Source organism: Esox lucius, chromosome 7, assembly GCF_011004845.1.
Source record: "Esox lucius isolate fEsoLuc1 chromosome 7, fEsoLuc1.pri, whole genome shotgun sequence".
NCBI classification, from domain to species: domain Eukaryota; kingdom Metazoa; phylum Chordata; class Actinopteri; order Esociformes; family Esocidae; genus Esox; species Esox lucius.
In genome coordinates this window covers 38866172-38885696 of record NC_047575.1, presented here as the reverse complement: position 1 = coordinate 38885696, position 19525 = coordinate 38866172, and the positions used below count along the sequence as shown (strand labels likewise).

At 42.3% G+C, this 19525-nt stretch overlaps 2 protein-coding genes across 2 annotated transcripts; both read left to right on the top strand.

Moving 5' to 3' along the window:
• The first annotated feature begins 889 nt into the window (after positions 1 to 889).
• On the top strand, positions 890 to 8646 carry LOC117594762 (putative C-type lectin domain family 20 member A). Its single transcript, XM_034293507.1, has 4 exons — positions 890 to 935; positions 1093 to 1494; positions 5860 to 6237; positions 8498 to 8646. Exons 1-4 carry the CDS (start codon positions 899 to 901, stop codon positions 8629 to 8631), a joined length of 951 nt encoding a protein of 316 aa, XP_034149398.1. The 5' UTR covers positions 890 to 898; the 3' UTR covers positions 8632 to 8646.
• Positions 8647 to 9415: 769 nt separating this feature from the next.
• Positions 9416 to 19220, top strand: LOC105009539 (ZP domain-containing protein). Its single transcript, XM_034293113.1, has 7 exons — positions 9416 to 9440; positions 10306 to 10499; positions 11417 to 11677; positions 11914 to 12053; positions 12578 to 12674; positions 14691 to 14862; positions 18183 to 19220. Exons 1-7 carry the CDS (start codon positions 9431 to 9433, stop codon positions 18308 to 18310), a joined length of 1002 nt encoding a protein of 333 aa, XP_034149004.1. The 5' UTR covers positions 9416 to 9430; the 3' UTR covers positions 18311 to 19220.
• Positions 19221 to 19525: the final 305 nt, after the last annotated feature.

The window sequence follows — 19525 nt, the reverse complement described above, 5'->3', positions numbered from 1 at the left end:
TGGCAGAAATCTTTCTTGGTCTACCTGACCTTGCCCTGGTATCAAGAGATGCCTGAATTTTTCACTTCTTACTAAGAAATTGAACAGCACTGACTGGCATTTGCAAGGCTTTGGATATCTATTTATATCCTTTTTCATTTTTATAAAGTTCCATTACCTTGTTATGCAGAGGTTTTGACAGATCTTTTCTGCTCCCCATGGCTCAGTATCTAGCCTGCTCAGTACATCCACGTGAGAGCTAACAAAAACTCATTGACTATGTGTAGACGGACACTAATTGCAATTTAAAAAGGAAATACCCCTTTAATTGCCATTTTCACCTGTGTGTGTCACATTGTGTGTCTGTAACAATACCTAACATTCAACAGTATATAAACTTTTGATCAGGGCCATTTTGGTGATTTCTGTTATCATTATGATTTTAAAAGGAGCCAAACAACTATGTGATAATACATTGCTTCATATGAACACTATCCTTAAATAAAAGACATTTCTTGCATGATCAGTCATATTTTCAAAATCAATGCCAAAATGTCACAATTTCTGTCAGGGTATGTAAACTTATGAGCACGACTGTGCTGGCATCTCCTGCTCCCGTAGTGACCCAGGCTTTCCGTTCTTCTGACGCTCCGTTCTCCCGGGAGTCCTCATCGACCTGCGAGGGTCGCATCTGTTTTAAATGAGTAGATAGATGCTCAGTATTATGCCTGCATACCCATTACTCATGCGCTGCGCGAGTCTACTGTAGGTCCCTCTCCACTCCAGAACTGCCACAATATGAACTTGAGTCTTGTATTTACGTTCTATAAAATGTAACTAAATGTACAAGCTAACGATCCCTTTAAGTCCAGTACAGTTTGATACATTGTTTCTCCATTTCTCTCCTTAGTGATCAACCATGAAAAAAATAGGGTTCCTGATCATTTTGTTATCAGGTCAGTAAAGAAATTACTTTATTCTGGAGTCACACAAATTATCAACTGGCAAATAAAATATCTTCATTTTGTAGACTTTAAAATGTAAATTGACCATATTTCTTTCAAGAGTTCGAACCATACAGAATGTTGCCCCTATTTTATTTGTTTTTCTCAGGACTGTACAGTCTCTCCTCATGTCTCACTCATCAGTATCACTTTGTGGACATGCAGAAGACCTGGACAGATGCTCAGAGTTACTGCAGAGAGACCTACACTGACCTGGCCTCCGTATCTGATCAGGATGACCAGGATAGTCTGATCAGTTTGTTCAACTCCAAAGGCCTTAATTCTGGTGAGGCCTGGATAGGACTGAAGTATGACAGCTGGACGTGGTCTCTGGAAGACAATGATACAGATGGGATCATTAATGGTTGGCCTGGAGGGTATCCCTGGTACCAGTATGGATACAGCATATACAGTAATGGTCAGCAGGAATGTGCAGTGATCCTTACATATTTCTCGGACGGATGGTTTGGAAGTTCTTGTGACTCAAACAACTACTTTGTTTGCTATGATGGTGAGTAACAAATAAATACTGGCATTAATACATCTGAAAACACAACAGCAGGATCAGGGTAAATCTTTTGAATTGACGTAACTAAAGTTATTTACAATTGAAAGAAAAACATTTGTTTACAGTCTATACTGGACAATGCAAACTAATTAAAACGAGACTGAAAAAATTTGATGTGGTCATTATTAGAACCGCAACACATACTAATACATTTGACTTGAAATTGCATTTCTGTATGCAATGTATTTTTGTTACCCATCCTAAAGTATTTCATAATTTAGCCATTTTAATCTTCCTTACTTTATTGCCGTACCGCATTTTTTAACGGAGCCGTTAATGCGGTCCGTTAATGCAAATGTCTCTCCGACCGACAAACCAACCGACCCACCGAGTACCCCTTCTTAAATAGCGTAGTGGACGCAGGCTACGGAACAACAAGTCCCACGTTCACCTCCCGTAACAGTCCAAACACATCAGGACAGACAAAAACTTTGCTGGCTGAACAACCTTCAGTAGCTACGTAACAGGAAGCCTAAAATAAAACAGTTCTGGTGGATATTAGGATTTGTTCAAGATAGACAAACACTTCGCTGGCTAAACTATTCTATTGCCTTTTCAATTGACAAAAAAGTGAGTTATCATCACCTATATTGATAGATACTGTATCAATGTCCTTCACGAATGGCTCATTAGCTGCTAAAATGGCCAGTGGCAAAAGAGGATTTGTTCTGGATAGACAAAAACTTTGCTGGCTCTAAACTTTAGTAGTTACATTATGGAAAACCTAAAATAAAGTGGGGAGAACAAGTATTTGATACACTGCCGATTTTGGTAGGTTTTCCCACTTACAAAGCACGTAGAAGTCTGTAATTTTTATCATAGGTACTCTTCAACTGTGAGTGATGGACAAAAATCCAGAAAATCACATTGTATTAAGTAATAATTAGCATTTTATTGCACGACATAAGTTTTGATACAACAGAAAAGCAGAACTTAATATTTGGTACAGAAACCTTTGTTTGCAATTACAGAGATCATACGTTTCTTGTAGTTCTTGAGCAGGTTTGCACACACTGCAGCAGGGATTTTGGCCCACTCCTCCATACAGACCTTCTCCAGATCCTTCAGGTTTCGGGGCTGTCGCTGGGCAATACGGACTTTAAGCTGCCTCCAAATATTTTCTTTTGTGTTGTTGAATGATGTTTCCACCTCCATGCTTCACTGTTGGGATGGTGTTCTTGGGGTTGTACACATCCTTCTTCTTCCTCCAAACTCGGCGAGTGGAGTTTATTTGTATCTCATCAGACCACATGACCTTCTCCCATTCCTCTTCTGGATCATCCAGATGGTCACCGGCAAACTTCAGACGAGCCTGGACATGCGCTGGCTTGAGCAGGGGGACCTTGCATGTGCTGCAGGATTTTAATCCATGACGGCGTAGTGTGTTACTAATGGTTTTCTTTGAGACTGTGGTCCCAGCTCTCTTCAGGTCATTGACCAGGTCCTGCCGTGTAGTTCTGGGCTGATCCCTCACCTTCCTCATGATCATTGATGCCCCACGAGGTGAGATCTTGCATGGAACCCCAGACCGAGGGAGATTGACCGTCATCTTGAACTTCTTCCATTTTCTAATAATTGCGCCAACAGTTGTTGCCTTCTCACCAAGCTGCTTGCCTATTGTCCTGTAACCCATCCCATCCTTATGCAGGTCCTTACACAGCTCTTTGGTCTTGGCCATTTTGGAGAGGTTGCAGTCTGTGTGATTGAGTGTGTGGACAGGTGTCTTTTATACAGGTAACAAGTTCAAATAGGTGCAGTTAATACAGGTAATGTGTGGAAAACAGGAGGGCTTCTTAAAAAAAAACTAACAGGTCTGTGAGAGCCGGAATGCTTACTTGTTGCCAGGTGATAAAATACTTAGCAATAAAATGCTAATTTATTATTTAGAAATAAAACAATGTAATTTTCTGGATTTTTGTTTTAGATTCCGTCTCTCACAATTGACGTGTACCTATGATACAAATTACCGACCTCTACAAGCTTTGTAAGTAGGAAAACCTGCAAAATCGGCATTGTATCAAATACTTGTTCTCCCACTGTATAACTGTTTCCTGTTATATTGCGACTATTTCTGATGGATTTTCGAATTACTTCTTAGGATTTCTTCAGGATAGACAAACACTTCGCTGCCGAAAAAGTCAGTTATCGTCACCTATATTGATACAGGAGATATTGTATCAATGTAATTCACGAATGGCTAATAATCTTTTAAAACGGCCAGTGGCAAAAGCCATACACTTCATAGATGCTATGTATGGTGATAGTAAACTTAATAAGAAACATTACTCAGTTTAACACAATGCTTAATGGTGTCTAACGAAATGTTCAAACTTGGCATGATGTTAATGCGTACAGCCGTGGTGTAGTGGTTATTGACACAGCTTTTTCTGTGGGCAACCTGGGTTTGAATCTCTGGAGGGCAAACACGATCACCACTTTCCCTCACTCGTGAACAAGACCCCTAGATACTTAAACTCCTCCACTTGAGGCAGGCACTCTCCACCAACCTGAAGTGGGCAAGCCACCCTTTTCCGACTGAGGACCATGGCCTCGGATTTGGAGGTACTGATTTTCATCCCCACCGCTTCACACTCGGCTGCATACCGTCCCAGCGCTTGCTGAAGGTCCTGGTTAGAAGGGGCCAACACGACAACATCATCTGCAAAGAGCAGAGACGAAATTGTGTGGTCCCCAAACCTGACACCCTCCGGTCCCTGGCTGCGCCTAGAAATTCTGTCCATAAAAATTACAAACAGAACCGGTGACAAAGGGCAGCCCTGCCGGAGTCCAACATGCACTGGGAACAAGTCTGACTTACTGCCGGCAATGCGGACCAAGCTCCTGCTTCGGTTGTACAGGGACCCCGTAGAGGGTATAGAGCTGGTCCAGTGTTCCACGGCCCGGACGAAAACCACACTGTTCCTCCTGAATCCGAGGTTCTACTATCGGCCGTATTCTCCTCTCCAGAACCCTGGCATAGACTTTCCCGGGGAGGCTGAGAAGTGTGATCCCCCTATAGTTGGAATACACCCTCCGGTCCCCCTTCTTAAAAAGAGGGACCACCACCCCGGTCTGCCATCCCAGAGGCACTGTCCCCGACCGCCACGCGATGTTGCACAGGCGTGTCAACCAAGACAGCCCCACAACATCCAGAGACTTGAGGTACTCAGGGCGGATCTCATCCACCCCCGGTGCCTTGCCACCGAGGAGTTTCTTGACCACCTCAGTGACTTCAGCCCGGGTGATGGACGAGTCCACCTCTGAGCCCTCACCCTCTGCTTCCTCCAAGGAAAAAGTGACAGCGGGATTGAGGAGATCCTCGAAGTACTCCTTCCACCGCCCGACGACATCCTCAGTTGAGGTCAACAGCTGCCCACCTCTGCTGTAAACAGCGTTGGTAGGGCACTGTTTCCCTCTCCTGAGGCGCCGGATGGTTTGCCAGAATCTCTTCGAGGCCAGCCGATAGTCCTTCTCCATGGCCTCACCGAACTCCTCCCAGGCCCGAGTTTTTGCCTCCACAACCACCCGGGCTGCAGCCCGCTTGGCCTGTCGGTACCCGTCAGCTGCGTCAGGAGTCCCACAAGCCAACCAGGCCTGATAGGACTCCTTCTTCAGCTTGACGGCATCCCTTACTTCCGGTGTCCACCACCGGGTTCGGGGATTGCCGCCTCGACAGGCACCGGAGACCTTACGGCCACAGCTCCGAGCGGCCGCTTCGACAATGGCGGTGGAGAACATGGTCCTCTCGGACTCAATATCTCCAGCCTCCCTCGGGATCCAGTCGAAGCTCTGCCGGAGGTGGGAGTTAAAGATCTCTCTGACAGGAGACTCGGCCAGACGTTCCCAGCAGACCCTTACAGTACGCTTGGGCCTGCCGAGTCTGTCCAGCTTCCTCCCCCGCCATCGGATCCAACTCACCACCAGGTGGTGATCAGTTGACAGCTCCGCCCCTCTCTTCACCCGAGTGTCCAAGACATACGACATACGACCCCTCCAAGAACTGCCACCTTAACGTGGTGGGTGGGTTTGAGTACCCGAGTGACCCTAGGAGCTATGTTGTCTGGGGCTATATGCCCCTGGTAGGGTCTCCCAAGGCAAACAGGTCTTAGGCGACGGGTCAGACTAAGAGCGGTTCAAACCCCCCTTAATGATGAATAAAATTATGAGATATGAAAATATGTACCAACATATACAAAGGTTTTAGGACAATAAAATCTTTGTAACAGCAAATTCTGAAAAAGATAAAAACTATACTGACACAAGCTATCAAGAGCAGGTACCTATACGTAATGTGTTATCTCTTTCTAGGGAGACAAAATGCCACTCAGACCTTTGTGGTGGTTATACAAGCGATGACATGGTATCAAGCTCAGAGATACTGCAGAGGTCACTACACAGACCTGGCCATTGTGAGGAACCAGACAGAGAACCAGGCCATACAGAACCTAGCAGTGAGTGCAGGTCTCTATACCTATGTGTGGATCGGTCTGTACAGAACTGGAACATGGTCAGACAGTGGAAACTCCAGTGTCTACACCACTACCTACGTACTTCAAAATGTTAATGGTTTGAATCAGACCTGTGTCACTGGTCAATACAACGGCGGTTATTACGTTTATTACAATTCCTACTATCAGAACACAATGGAGAACTGCGGAAACACGTTCCCATTTGTCTGCTACAGTGGTGAGTTAAAGATGCATCTATTTCCTGTTTTAATGTGAAGCAATATCATGTACATTGAACTCCAACTGTATTTGTTTTTTGGGAGGGGTGGTGTTTTCCAGCACTTGTGCTTTGAAAGTACAATACCTCTTCAAAGTTAGTGCAATTGTGCTGTATTTACATCCATATTGGATGAATCACTTACAAATAACTATGTTTTGTACCCCAGTTTTGGAGAGCCAAAACCTGTTTCTGACTAAGCAGATACTGTTTCTCACAAAAGTGAGTACACCCCTCACATTTCTGTAAATATTTGATTATATCTTTTCATGTGACAACACTGAAAAAATGACACTTTGCTGCAATGTAAAGTAGGGAATGTACCGCTTGTATAACAGTGTAAATTTGCTGTCCCCTCAAAATAACTCAACACACAGCCATTAATCTCTAAACCCCTAAGTGAAAATTTCCAAATTGGGCCCAATTAGCCATTTTCCCTCCCCGGTGTCATGTGACTCATTATTGTTACAAGGTCTCAGGGGTGAATGGGGAGCTGGTGTGTTAAATTTGGAGTCATTGCTCTCACACCCCCTCATACTGGTCACTGGAAGTTCAAAATGGCACCTCATGACAAGTAACTCTGAGGATCTGAAAATAAATAATTGTTGCTCTACATAAAGATGGCCCAGGCTATAAGACCCTGAGATGCAGCGTGGCCAGACCATATAGCGGTTTAACAGGACAGGTTCCACTCAGAACAGGCTTCGCCATGATCGACCAAAGAAGTTGATTGGACGTGCTCAGCATCATATCCAGAGGTTGTCTTTAGGAAATTGACGTATGAGTGCTGCCAGCATTGCTGCAGAGGTTGAAGGGGTGGGGGGTCAGCCTCTCAGTGCTCAGACCATATGCTGCACACTGCATCATATTGGTCTGCATGGATGATGCACAAGAAAGCCCACAAACAGTTTGCTGAAGACAAGCAGACTAAGGACATGGATTACTGGAACTATGTCCTGTGGTCTGAGGAGACCAAAATAAACGTATTTGGTTCAGATGGTGTCAAGCGTGTGTGGCGGCAACCAGGTGAGGAGTACAAAGACAATTGTGTCTTGCCTACAGTCAATCATGGTGGTGGGAGTGTCATTGTCTGGGGCTGCATGAGTGACATACTGAAGCAGAGCATGATCCCCTCCCTTTGGAGACTGGGCCGCAGGGCAGTATTCCAACATGATAACAACCCCAAACACACCTCCAAGACGACCACTGCCTTGCTTAAGAAGCTGAGGTTAAAGGTGATGGACTGGCCAAGCATGTCTCCAGACCTAAACCCTATTGAGCATCTGCGGGACATCCTCAAACGGAAGTTGAAGGACCGCAAGGTCTCGAACATCCACCAGCTCTGTGATGTCATCATGGAGGAGTGGAAGAGGACTTCAGTGGCAACCTGTGAAGCTCTGGTGAACTCCATGCCCAAGAGAGTTAAGACAGTGCTGGAAAATAATGGTGGCCACTCAAAATATTGACACTTTGGGCCCAACGGTCTAGACATTATTGGCTGTGTGTTGTGTTATTTTGAGGGGACAGCAAATGTACACTGTTATACAAGCTTTACATTGTAACAAAGTGTCAGTTCTTCAGTGTTGTCACATGAAAAGATTTATTTACAAAAATGTGAGGGGTTTAGTGTGTTGTCTTGATTCTAAGCTTTGGATTTGGACTCTGTTGCTGGTTTGTGACAACATGAGAACCAAAGAAGTGTCAAGGCCAGTCTTAATTAATCAGAATATATCCAAATATTAAACAAAATCAATTGTTTGGTACATTTCATATAAAAACATTCTGGTGAGAATGGTGAGCTCAGCAATGGCATTTAATGACCTGCTAGACCAATGAACATTTCTACAGTGTATGAAAAAAAAGAATGCTCACCAAAATTAAGAAATTGAACTGCCTGTAGAATCCTGGGAAAATATGTTGTGGATGGACATTTTGTGTGATGGTGGTCAACAGGGTAATGATGTTCTGTCTGTGATGTTGGTCAGGGTAATAAAGTTGTGATGGTGGTCAGGGTAATGATGTTGTGCTGTGATGGTTGACAGGGTAATAATGTTGTGTCTGTGATGGTGGTTAGGGTAATGATGTTGTGTCTGTGATGGTGGTCAGGGTAATGATGTTGTGTCTGTGATTGTTAACAGGGTAATAATGTTGTGTCTGTGATGGTGGTCAGGGTAATGATGTTGTGTCTGTGATTTTAATAATCTGCTTCATTTATTTTCAGATGTGTGTAGCTTCTCCCCAAATATCTCTCATCAGTATCACTTGGTGAACATGCCAATGACCTGGACTGAAGCTCAGAGTTACTGCAGACTGACATATACTGACCTGGCTACTGTATCTGACCTGTCTGATTAACTCTACACTTGGTTATTCTGGAGAAGCCTGGATTGGGCTGAAGTTCAGCAACTGGAGGTGGTCTCTGGAAGATACTGAGACAGAGGGGATCTCAGATGGGTGGTCAGGAGGATACCCCTGGTCACAGACTGGATACATTTACAATAATGAGCAGAAAGTCTGTGTGGCGATGAACTCATATAATAGACAGTGGCAAGGATACAAATGTGACTCATTCTACACCTTGTTTGTTTGCTATAATGGTGAGTACTTAATACTGACACGAAGACACCCGAAAAGATAACAGTAACCAGGGTAAGTTAAATAATCTATCTTGTAAATTCACAAAAATTACAATTGAAGTACAATGACTATATTTAGGAAGATATTGAACTACTGTATTCTACAGGAGTAAAGACATATACATGTAATTCTGACTGATACACTTAATTTGCTATGATGATGAATATGGGTATGAAAAAACATAAACAACTGCAGGCTAGAGAACTACTATATTGCCATATCAGTAAATGCTGTAAGAAAGTTGAAATCACAGATTTAGATTTAAAACTGAATAAATCCTATGAGCCACGAGTTTCCTGAATTACTCTGAAACATTGTCAACTGTTTCCAGGGAGACAAAATGCCCCCCAGACCTACGTGCTGGTTTTCCAGTGGTCAACATGGTATCAAGCTCAGAGTTACTGCAGAGAATACTACACAGACCTGGCCATTGTGAGGAACCAAACAGAGTACCAGGCCATTTTAGACGAAACTCAAAATGTCTATTACTCCTCGTTCTGGATCGGTCTGTACGGAAATGAAACATGGTCAGATGGAGACACGTCCTCCAACTACTACACCAATGTTAATAGAATGAACCAGTCCTGTGTAACTGCTCAATATAATCACACCTATAATTGGTTCAACACAGAGAACTGCAACAACACCTTGTCTTTTGTCTGCTATGGTCGTGAGTTGATATGACCTTTCAGTCAATCAGTGGTGTTGTCATATTATTTCATTTTATATAATTTTTGTATAATGATTTTTGTTAATTACTTGCTAAATGTTTCTGTTTTATAACAGTCCATATTGAGCATTTGGCTATCCAGTTGGCGATGGTCAGCTCATTTGGCTGGTTAGCTAAGCACATGTCAAATGTCAAAGACAGTAGGATACATCCAACAATTTGCTAGGCAATTGTTTCTGCATTGTCTGAAAGATCATGTTTAGTTAAAAACAGAAAGGTGGTGTCGACAACATTGAGGAAAGTAGTGGTGTAATTGAGGGAAGAAGAATACAGAGGAAATACATTGCTAGCTCCAGTCACACAGTTCAGGTAGCTGCTTCCTACCTACTGCAACATGAAAGCCTCAATGTTTTTTATTTCATTCAAGGGTGGTGTAGTTGAGGGAAGATGTTGTGTCTGTGATGGTGGTCAGGGTAATGATGTTGTCTGTGATGGTGGGCAGGGTAATGATATTGCATCTGTGATGGTGGTCAGGGTAATGATGTTGTGTCTGTGATGGTGGTTAGGGTAATGATGTTGTGTCTGTGATGGTGGTCAGGGTAATGATGTTGTGCCTGTGATGGTGGTCACGGTAATAATGTTGTGTCTGTGATGGTGGTCAGGGTAATGATGTTGTGTCTGTGGTGGTGGTCAGGGTAATGATTCTTCTTTGTTTCCAACAGCGATGAAAAACAAAAGTCTGGCTGCCAATGTGTCCTGCAATGAGTCGAGCATGACAGTGGTTGTGGAGAAGTCCTCCATCGTGGGTCTCCGAGTGGACCACCTGCGTCTCAGCGATCCGTCCTGCAGCATGAACTCCAACAGCACCCACATCTTCAGGACCCTGGACCTCAACTCCTGTGGCACCCAGCTGGAGGTCAGGGCCAGTATTCAATATTATAATTGTTTGCTTACATTTTGTGGTATCCAGTTTGTGATTATATATTTTGTGATTATATATTATATCCACTGAAAGTGGGCTTTGAAGAGTCACCAATTACAACCCACTATGTTGTTCTACCCTTTAACTCACATATTACCCAGTAAGGTAGCTGTAATCTACATGCTTAGGAGAAAACACCTCTTACTAATGTGACTACAGTTGAGGCAACCAACCTGTCATAAAAGTCACTAGAGTGTTAACTGTCAAGGAAATCCTGTCTGATTACAAATTGGGTCGTGCAGACCCTATTTGTATCACCTTTTGGCACTGCTGTGCATTTTATCTCACCTCTCTCTCATCCAGAAAGTATGCCAGAACCCAATTCCTTGCAGGAGAACACATCTCTAGGTGAATAATACAGCTGATTTTGGTTAACAGAATTGAGAATGTACCATAACCTTACTACACAGCGAGCTTCAAATGTCACCGAAGGGTATATACAATTGCTACCTTTTGTTCAGCTGAAAAGACTTGAACATTGTCAAGTAAGTTGGTCTTATGTGTTGCCAAGCAGAGTATCCTGAGTTCGCATCCACTGAGGATCTTGGTGAACTGTCAGTGGAGGAAGCTAAACTGTTTGGCAGCAGAATGTTTGGTGTCGGTTTCACAAGTAGGCACCCATCATTGCCATTAGGAGTTACTAAAGAAGGTAGTAGTATCAAGGCAGTATCAAGGCAGTATCAAGGCAAACTTATCCAGCATTCCTTAGGGCAGAGACCATTTGCTCCAACATTTTATGTAACCTGAGAACTGTCAACTGCCCAGATGCCATTTCTGGTGTCTTACAAGCACGTCTTTAACCATGTAACTATTTTCCCTTCTCAATCCTTGCTAAATGTGTTGTTTTTCAGGAGGAAGGAGACAATTTGATCTTCAGAAACGTGATCACATCCTTTGATGACTCCAGCAATGTCATCACCAGGGAACAACAGGTGGAGGCTGAGTTGTCCTGCGTCTTCCCCAAGAAGGGCACCGTCAGCCTGGAGTTCCTGGTCCACAAGATCCCATACATTTTCAGTGAGAAGGGCTTTGGGAAGTTCACCTACCAGTTTGAGTTCTTCCACAGCAGTCTATTCAACAGCATGGTGGATCCAGCTAGTTATCCAGTGGAGGTGTGTTTGTAGCAAAGGGAACCGTTCAAAACTCCAAAACACCAAAATCACCAAAAACACCATTAGAAATGTAAACTATAAACTGATTTTAGATCAGTGACCATAGGCAACATTATCCCTCTAATAGTACTGTACAATTGAAAAACTGGGTAAGGAAATGATCACCCTAATACAGTAGTAATGCTATGAAGGTGACTTCAGATCAGTGTATATTTATGTGATTCATATTCTTCCAGTTGGAACTGAAGGAGATGGTCTACATGGAGATCACATCCACAACCTCCATTCTAAACACTGAGATGTTTGTGGAGTCTTGCCAGGCCACGCCCTCAGACAACCCTGATGACCCCATTCACTACAGCATCATCCAGAATGGGTGAGGGACATTAACACTGTTTACTGGTGTATGTGGGTCAGGAACATTAACACTGTTTACTGATGTATATGGGTCAGGAACACTAAGACTGTGTTTACTGGTGTATATGGGTCAGGAACACTAAGACTGTGTTTACTGGTGTATATGGGTCAGGAACACTAAGACTGTGTTTACTGGTGTATATGGGTCAGGAACACAGACTGTGTTTACTGGTGTATATGGGTCAGGAACACTAAGACTGTGTTTACTGGTGTATATGGGTCAGGAACACTAAGACTGTGTTTACTGGTGTATATGGGTCAGGAACACAGACTGTGTTTACTGGTGTATATGGGTCAGGAACACTAAGACTGTGTTTACTGGTGTATATGGGTCAGGAACACTAAGACTGTGTTTACTGGTGTATATGGGTCAGGAACACTATTTATATTTATCACAGCCTCTTGCTTTCAATTGTTTCAAGTTCCATGATGTGAAAGCGCTGCATTTTTAGAATGATCCACTAACTCACTGAATATTCCCAGCTGCAAGAAGGATGACACTGTTCAGATCTACCCCAGTCCTCAGTCTCAATTCCGTTTTGGAATGGAAGCGTTCACATTCATTGGGTTGCATGACCAGGTAAATATAGTGTGGTAGTATTTACATTGGAGGGTATGACTGTGTGGACTGTCTGTTTGACATAGTTTCCTATGTCTAAACCAGCCTATTATTAATATTAACTACAGTAATGTGTGAAAGGTAAAATTACAGAGGATGTACCTGTAGTTAAAAACATTGATTTGAATTCAGGCATATTTGCCTTTTAATCTCAAAAAAGATTTTGTTAGACATTTCATCGTAACATCTTTGACTATATAATTCAGGTGTGCTCATTGTGATGGTAATTCCATCGATAGGAACTCTTAAAGGAGTAGGTACAGAGAAAAAATTATCCTGGCACAATAAACAGTTTATTTGCAAATAGTGAGACGTGTCGAAAGCTTACAGAATAGCCCTCTGAGGAATCTCTGAGCAAAATACATGAACAGTCCATACTTATTACAGTTAAAAGGGGTGTGGTAAGATGCTGCCCAGCTGTCTTATGTCACACAAGTTTTACCCCCTACGAAGGGCTGTCCCCCCACCTTATCCCAAGGAACCAAGGACATTGCTTATTCATTCTCAAAAGACAAAATTTGTTCCTTATCCTTCCTGCCATAAATGTTTACCCAAGTAGAAGCAAGGGGAACATCGTAAAAGACAGTCGGACACATTTGTGAAGAACAAAGGATAACCTTGTTTGTTTAGGCAGGTTCAGAATGGTCAGAGTAAGTAATGATGTGCTGATATTATGCAGACATGTGTGTTACAAACAAAGACCAGAATTACATACCAGGTAATAGAAAAGCAGACATCTCTCTAATGTATATTAGTTCAAGAATTTCCATGACATCCTTTAGGGTCAAAACTAAAATGTGGAACAAAAAATCTGAACTGGTCCAATAAAAGGTTTAGGAATCTCTTGTTTGAATTGAGTAACTGCTAGCTTTTGTCATAAGCCAACATTTCAATGCTATTCAGTCTAATTTGTGATACAAGCGAACATTTGTGAAACATTCAGCTGCTTGATTTTATTGAAAACATTATTCCGATTGGACATGAGCCAATATATTTTCACATTATGTACACTTCTAAAAAAAAATGTAGGGAACACAATCATCTCCGTATATCACCAATTCAATTAAACTTCAATGATATCAATCTGTCTAAATTAGGACGCATAAGCGATTGTGAATCAAAATCATCTGTTTTGGTACAAATGAAAGTGCAGTGGAAACAGGTGCAGTGGAAAGGCTATTGAAGGTGGTGTCCACAAATAATTGCTCTCTCTTTTCCTTCCTGACTGATTCTTCATATGAATTATGTTGAATCCTACTATTCCAAGTCATAAGGCCAGTTCTAGACAAGAAAATATAAAGACAACACTGTTAGTTCACAAAGACAATGGTAGGAAGATGTTTTTAGCAGGTGGTGCTGGTAAATGTTGATTGCTTGATGGAAATGAGTGGGTATGGAACGAATGGTGATGTACGCCCATCAGCCAAAATGACCCCCGTCCACCTCGAGCACTGACAGATGACACATGTCATTCAGACAAAATCACACGTCTCACAGCACCCCCAGTACTTTTACTTACTGTTTGCTGGTCTTTATGACAACAATAAGCAAAACCCGTGAATTAACCAAAAACCTTGCATGGCACAGCATCACTTAATGAAAAAAGACATTGAAACCCCTGACATAATGTTGCTGAAGTTTGGTAAAAAGTATAGGTCTGAATCTCTTAGTCATACTTTCACCTCAGTCTTCCCAAATGTGTGGCTAATGATCTCAGTTCGTCAACATCCACTTTTGTTCTGCTTTGGACCTCACTTTAATATTAGGTGCTTTAGCACTCCAGCTAATATTTTCCCCCAGAGAAACATCCTGGTTACTATGGATACAATAGAGCACTGTGTCCTTGTCATGTCCACGACCTGGAGTTAAAGTTTCAGAACAGATAATCACATTTTATTTGTTTTATCAACAACATGGGTCTGACTCTAGGAATTCTTCTTAAACATTGAGCATGACTGTGACCTCTGACCTCTCTAGGTGTACATCAGCTGTTCAGTGATCCTGTGTGAGTCAGGGAACCCCAACACTCGCTGTGCTCAGGGCTGCATCGACAGCGCCAGTCGCCATCGAAGAGAGGCTATCCTGCAGACCACCTCACACTACATCTCCCAGGGTCCTTTGCGTGTGAGGAGGAATGCTGACGGCCAAGGTAATCCTATCATGCCTGAGGCTTATCATATGTTCAACATGCCCAGGATTTATTTTTGTTAGCTGGCTTCACTGAGCCTAACAACTGCAAGGCTGTGTCATGATGATAGTTATCAAATTGTTAAATCAACCCATGTTTTCTCAATCTAGCGACGAGCGCGTTCACATAAAAGGGCCAATGTTTTTTCCATATAACCAATCGCAAACATGAACATGAAGTCTATCAGAGTGTGTGCGTGTGTGTGTATATATATATATAATACACCGATCAGCCATTACAATATGACAGGTGAAGTGAATAACTCATCTTGTTATCATGGCACCTATCAGTGGGTGGGATATATTAGGCAGCAAGTGAACATTCTGTCATCAAAGTTGATGTGTTAGAAAAAGGAAAAATTGGCATACGTAAGGATCTGAGCGACTTTGACAAGGGCCAAATTGTTCCTGGTCTGCAGTGGTCAGTACCTGTCAAAATTGGTCCAAGGAGGGAAAGGAGTGAACCAGCAACAGGGTCATGGGCAGCCAAGGCTCATTGATGCATGTGGGGAGTGAAGGCTGGCCCGTGTGGTCCGATCCAACAGACGAGCTACTGTAGCTCAAACTGCTGAAAAAGTAAATGCTGGTACTGATAGAAGGGTGTCAGAACACACAGTGCATCGCAGTTTCTTGTGTATGGGGTTGCATAGCCGCAGACCAGTCAGGGTGCCCATGCTGACTCCTGTCCATTGCCGAAAGCGAATACAATGGGCATGTGAGCATCAGAACTGGACCACGGAGAAATGGAAGAAAGTGGACTGGTCTGAAGAATCACGTTTCTGCCATTCATGTGAATGTTACTTGACATGTACCACCTACCTAAGCATTGTTGCAGACCATGTGCACCCTTTCATGGCAACGGTATTCCCTGATGGCATTGGCCTCATCCAGCAGGATAATGTGCTCTGCCACAAAGCGAAAATGGTTCAGGAATTCTTTGAGGAACACAACAACGAGTTGAAGGTGTTGACTTGGCCTCCAAATTCCCCAGATCTCAATCCACCTAACAACTTACAGCACTTAAAGGATCTGCTAATGTCTTGGAGCACGTACTGTTACGTACTGTTTTGTATATAGTAAGCTAGTATACCAGTATTGGAACCAATTGGGACATACCACCCCATCAGAAAATTGCGTCTCGACATTAGATTCGATTGTCACACATTAACATCACGCCAAGTTTGAATATTTAGCTAGACACCATTAATCATTGTGTTAAACTGACTACCATTTCTTATTAAGTTCACTTCCACCACAAATAGCATCTATGACTGTATGACTTTTATTAGCCAGTAATAGGCCCACTAGTGTCTACTTACTACTTGGTATACACTCACCTAAAGGATTATTAGGAACACCTGTTAAATTTCTCATTAATGCAATTATCTAATCAACCAATCACATGGCAGTTGCTTCAATGCATTTAGGGGTGTGGTCCTGGTCAAGACAATCTCCTGAACTCCAAACTGAATGTCAGAATGGGAAAGAAAGGTGATTTATGCAGAAGACCCCACCGGGTACCACTCATCTCCACTACAAATAGGAAAAAGAGGCTAAAAAAAAAAAAAAAGCTCACCAAAATTGGACAGTTGAAGACTGGATTGTTGCATTGTTTCTGACCATGTCCATCCCTTTATGACCACCATGTACCCATCCTCTGATGGCTACTTCCAGCAGGATAATGCACCATGTCACAAAGCTCAAATCATTTCAAATTGGTTTCTTGAACATGACAATGAGTTCACTGTACTGAAATGGCCCCCACAGTCACCAGATCTCAACCCAATAGAGCATCTTTGGCATGTGGTGGAACGGGAGCTTCGTGCCCTGGATGTGCATCCCACAAATCTCCATCAATTGCAAGATGCTATCCTATCAATTTGGGCCAACATTTCTAAAGAATGCTTTCAGCACCTTGTTGAATCAATGCCTCATAGAATTAAGGCAGTTTTGAAGGCGAAAGGGGGTCAAACACAGTATTAGTATGGTGTTCCTAATAATCCTTTAGGTGAGTGTAGGTACTGTACTGTATAGCTATTTGCTAGCCATTTACAGAAATATTTGTACAAGTGCACCTTTTAGTTCCGTTAATAAATGTTCTGTTGTCCACATTATTTCAGCAATAATGTAATGGCTGAGGTAAAAGTTTCTGTTTAAATAGCTTAATGGTTAAAGACAGTCTCCCACATTGAAAACCGTGGGATTGAAACCAGACAGTGACAACAGCCTTCATTCCTTCTAATTTCGGGTCAGCCGAACTTGGCATGCCTAGTTCCTTTTCTGGTTTATATATGTTCTTTGAGAGATATTCTTATTAGCGTACCCAAACACAGTATGAATTGACATTCATGTCAAACTGCAGTAATATCACCTTACACCAAGACAGCTCTGCCAAGAGGTTCTGCAGAGATAGTCAAGAAAGTTAACAGAGGATGGCCCTACACCCTCCTAAAATGTTACAGTGGATGATTAAAACAATAATTAGCTTTGTCAAAAATGAGTTTGTTTTCTATCTCTATCCGTTGTTGTAGCAGACACTCCCCACTCGGGCCCAATCTTTAGTTCTCCATCCAATAACCCAACACAAAATACCTGGTCCCTGTCAACATTTGGAGCTGACATTCTGCAGTGGACTAGCAGATCATTTTGGGGGCTATTCTGGCCCTTTACCTTTTGGTCCTGATGGAGACATGGTATATCCATTTTGATACAGGTCTAATAATTTCTCCAAAGTGGAGATTTTCTCTTCTTGACCTGTATGTACTCCACTGAGTTCCATGCTGTCATTAAAGCTTAAAATTGTTGTACATCATCATCTACCTGGTGCTTGTCGTTTTCCTGAATGAGCTTGACACCTTGATAAGCTAATTCCCTGATTATGTCTTCAACCTTTTGCCATCTGCCTTCAGTTCATTTCTTTCCACTTCATTGCTCCTTCCAGGTATTGTCTTGTCGCCGAACAACCTGCCTCTTTGACCCCATTCCCTTCTCCCTTATCCTCCTCTGTTCTTGGCCACCTAGATGAATTACCGCCTTTGACTCTGAACAATCGGATCAGACTTTCCAACCACTTAGAGCCAGGGCCTCTCCAAAACAGCAGATCTAATGCCTACCCTTCTAGACATGATGCTTGCAACATGCATTGCATTTATTTTGGTTTTGTCCAGTTGTTCTGGACTAGAGTGTCTTAATAACTGAGTTAGCATTTAGTACATGGAACACTTTCACATTTAGGAAATACTAGATTTTCTACTTTAAATTGACTAGATTTTCCTTCTCTAGGTTCTCATGTCACTCTGAACCTGAACATGGTGGTGTTCATTGCTGGCTGTCTTCTAGTGTGTGGAGTGGTCATCTACAGATCCAGGAAGTCAAAGGTCAAATACCAACTTGTCCCAACTGACCAATAGGGCATCGGCATGGAGTCAGCGGGAGGAGACAGGGGGCATGGAGTGGGGGAGCTTGCCATAGTAACAGATCTGAAAGCCTCATCTTAACCATTAGTGATTGAAAAACAAAACTGACTTTAGATTAGTTTCTACAGGCAACTTCATCTTACTGGTGTCTCCTGTTTTACCATTGGCCTTGAGTGCATTACATCTTAAACTGTTGCCTAACTGACAACTGTGATTTCATGATAAACAGAATTTGATTTTTTAGGACACACTAGGAGGTGTTTTTTAAACAATATATTTACTTAAACTTGATCTGGGGTGATATGTAAACTAACTTTATGTAATTTCTGGTAATATTCAGTAAGTTGAGGAAAATTAAGGATGTTGGTTATATTGATTTTATGTTAAATAGCTTTTACACTGTTTAGTAACTTGTGATTTTGATGTTGATTCTTTTACTTTTGTATTTCTTAAATAGAAAACCATGAAAAACACTTTAAAATCTCATATAGATTGTATTTGTCATACATATTTAACAATCATTTAAAAAACATTCTAAGATAAAACATAATGCAGTTTATTTAGAGTACTACAATTAAGCAAAAATATTAATGAAAATGTTTGTTTTCAGTCATCAGTTGAGCTGTCATGTTGGTGACTGGATTTGGAATGGGAAGAGGTGCCGATAAATTTTAATAGATACATTCTACAACAACACAATTTGAACAAGTGGTTTGGGGAAACAGCCAGCACCTAGTTTGGAGAACAGGCTGAAAAATGAAGCCCAGGGTGGATGTGTCTGGCCCTAAAAATGTGCATGTCTGCAACTGAATGGGGGTGTCTGCCTCTCAATAAGTGTGGCTTCTTCAGAATGGGCATGTAATTATTATGGGCATGAAAAGTAATAAAAGTATGCATTCCTCTGGTGTGTCCTTCAGTCCTATATTTTTGATAAAAGACAGAAATGCTGCAGAATGGTGCATGCTATCATGTGCCATTTTCATTCCATTGTTATATGAAACTGCACAAAGGGGGTGCGTGTGCGTATGTGTGTGTTGTCAAGAACTGTAAATCTGCATGTGACTGTCATAAGGCCCATGGACAGAATGAGCAGACACTGAAATAATACTATTAAAGGGTTAAATATGGGAGAGCACATACAGTGGGGAGAACAAGTATTTGATACACTGCCGATTTTGCAGGTTTTCCTACTTACAAAGCATGTAGAAG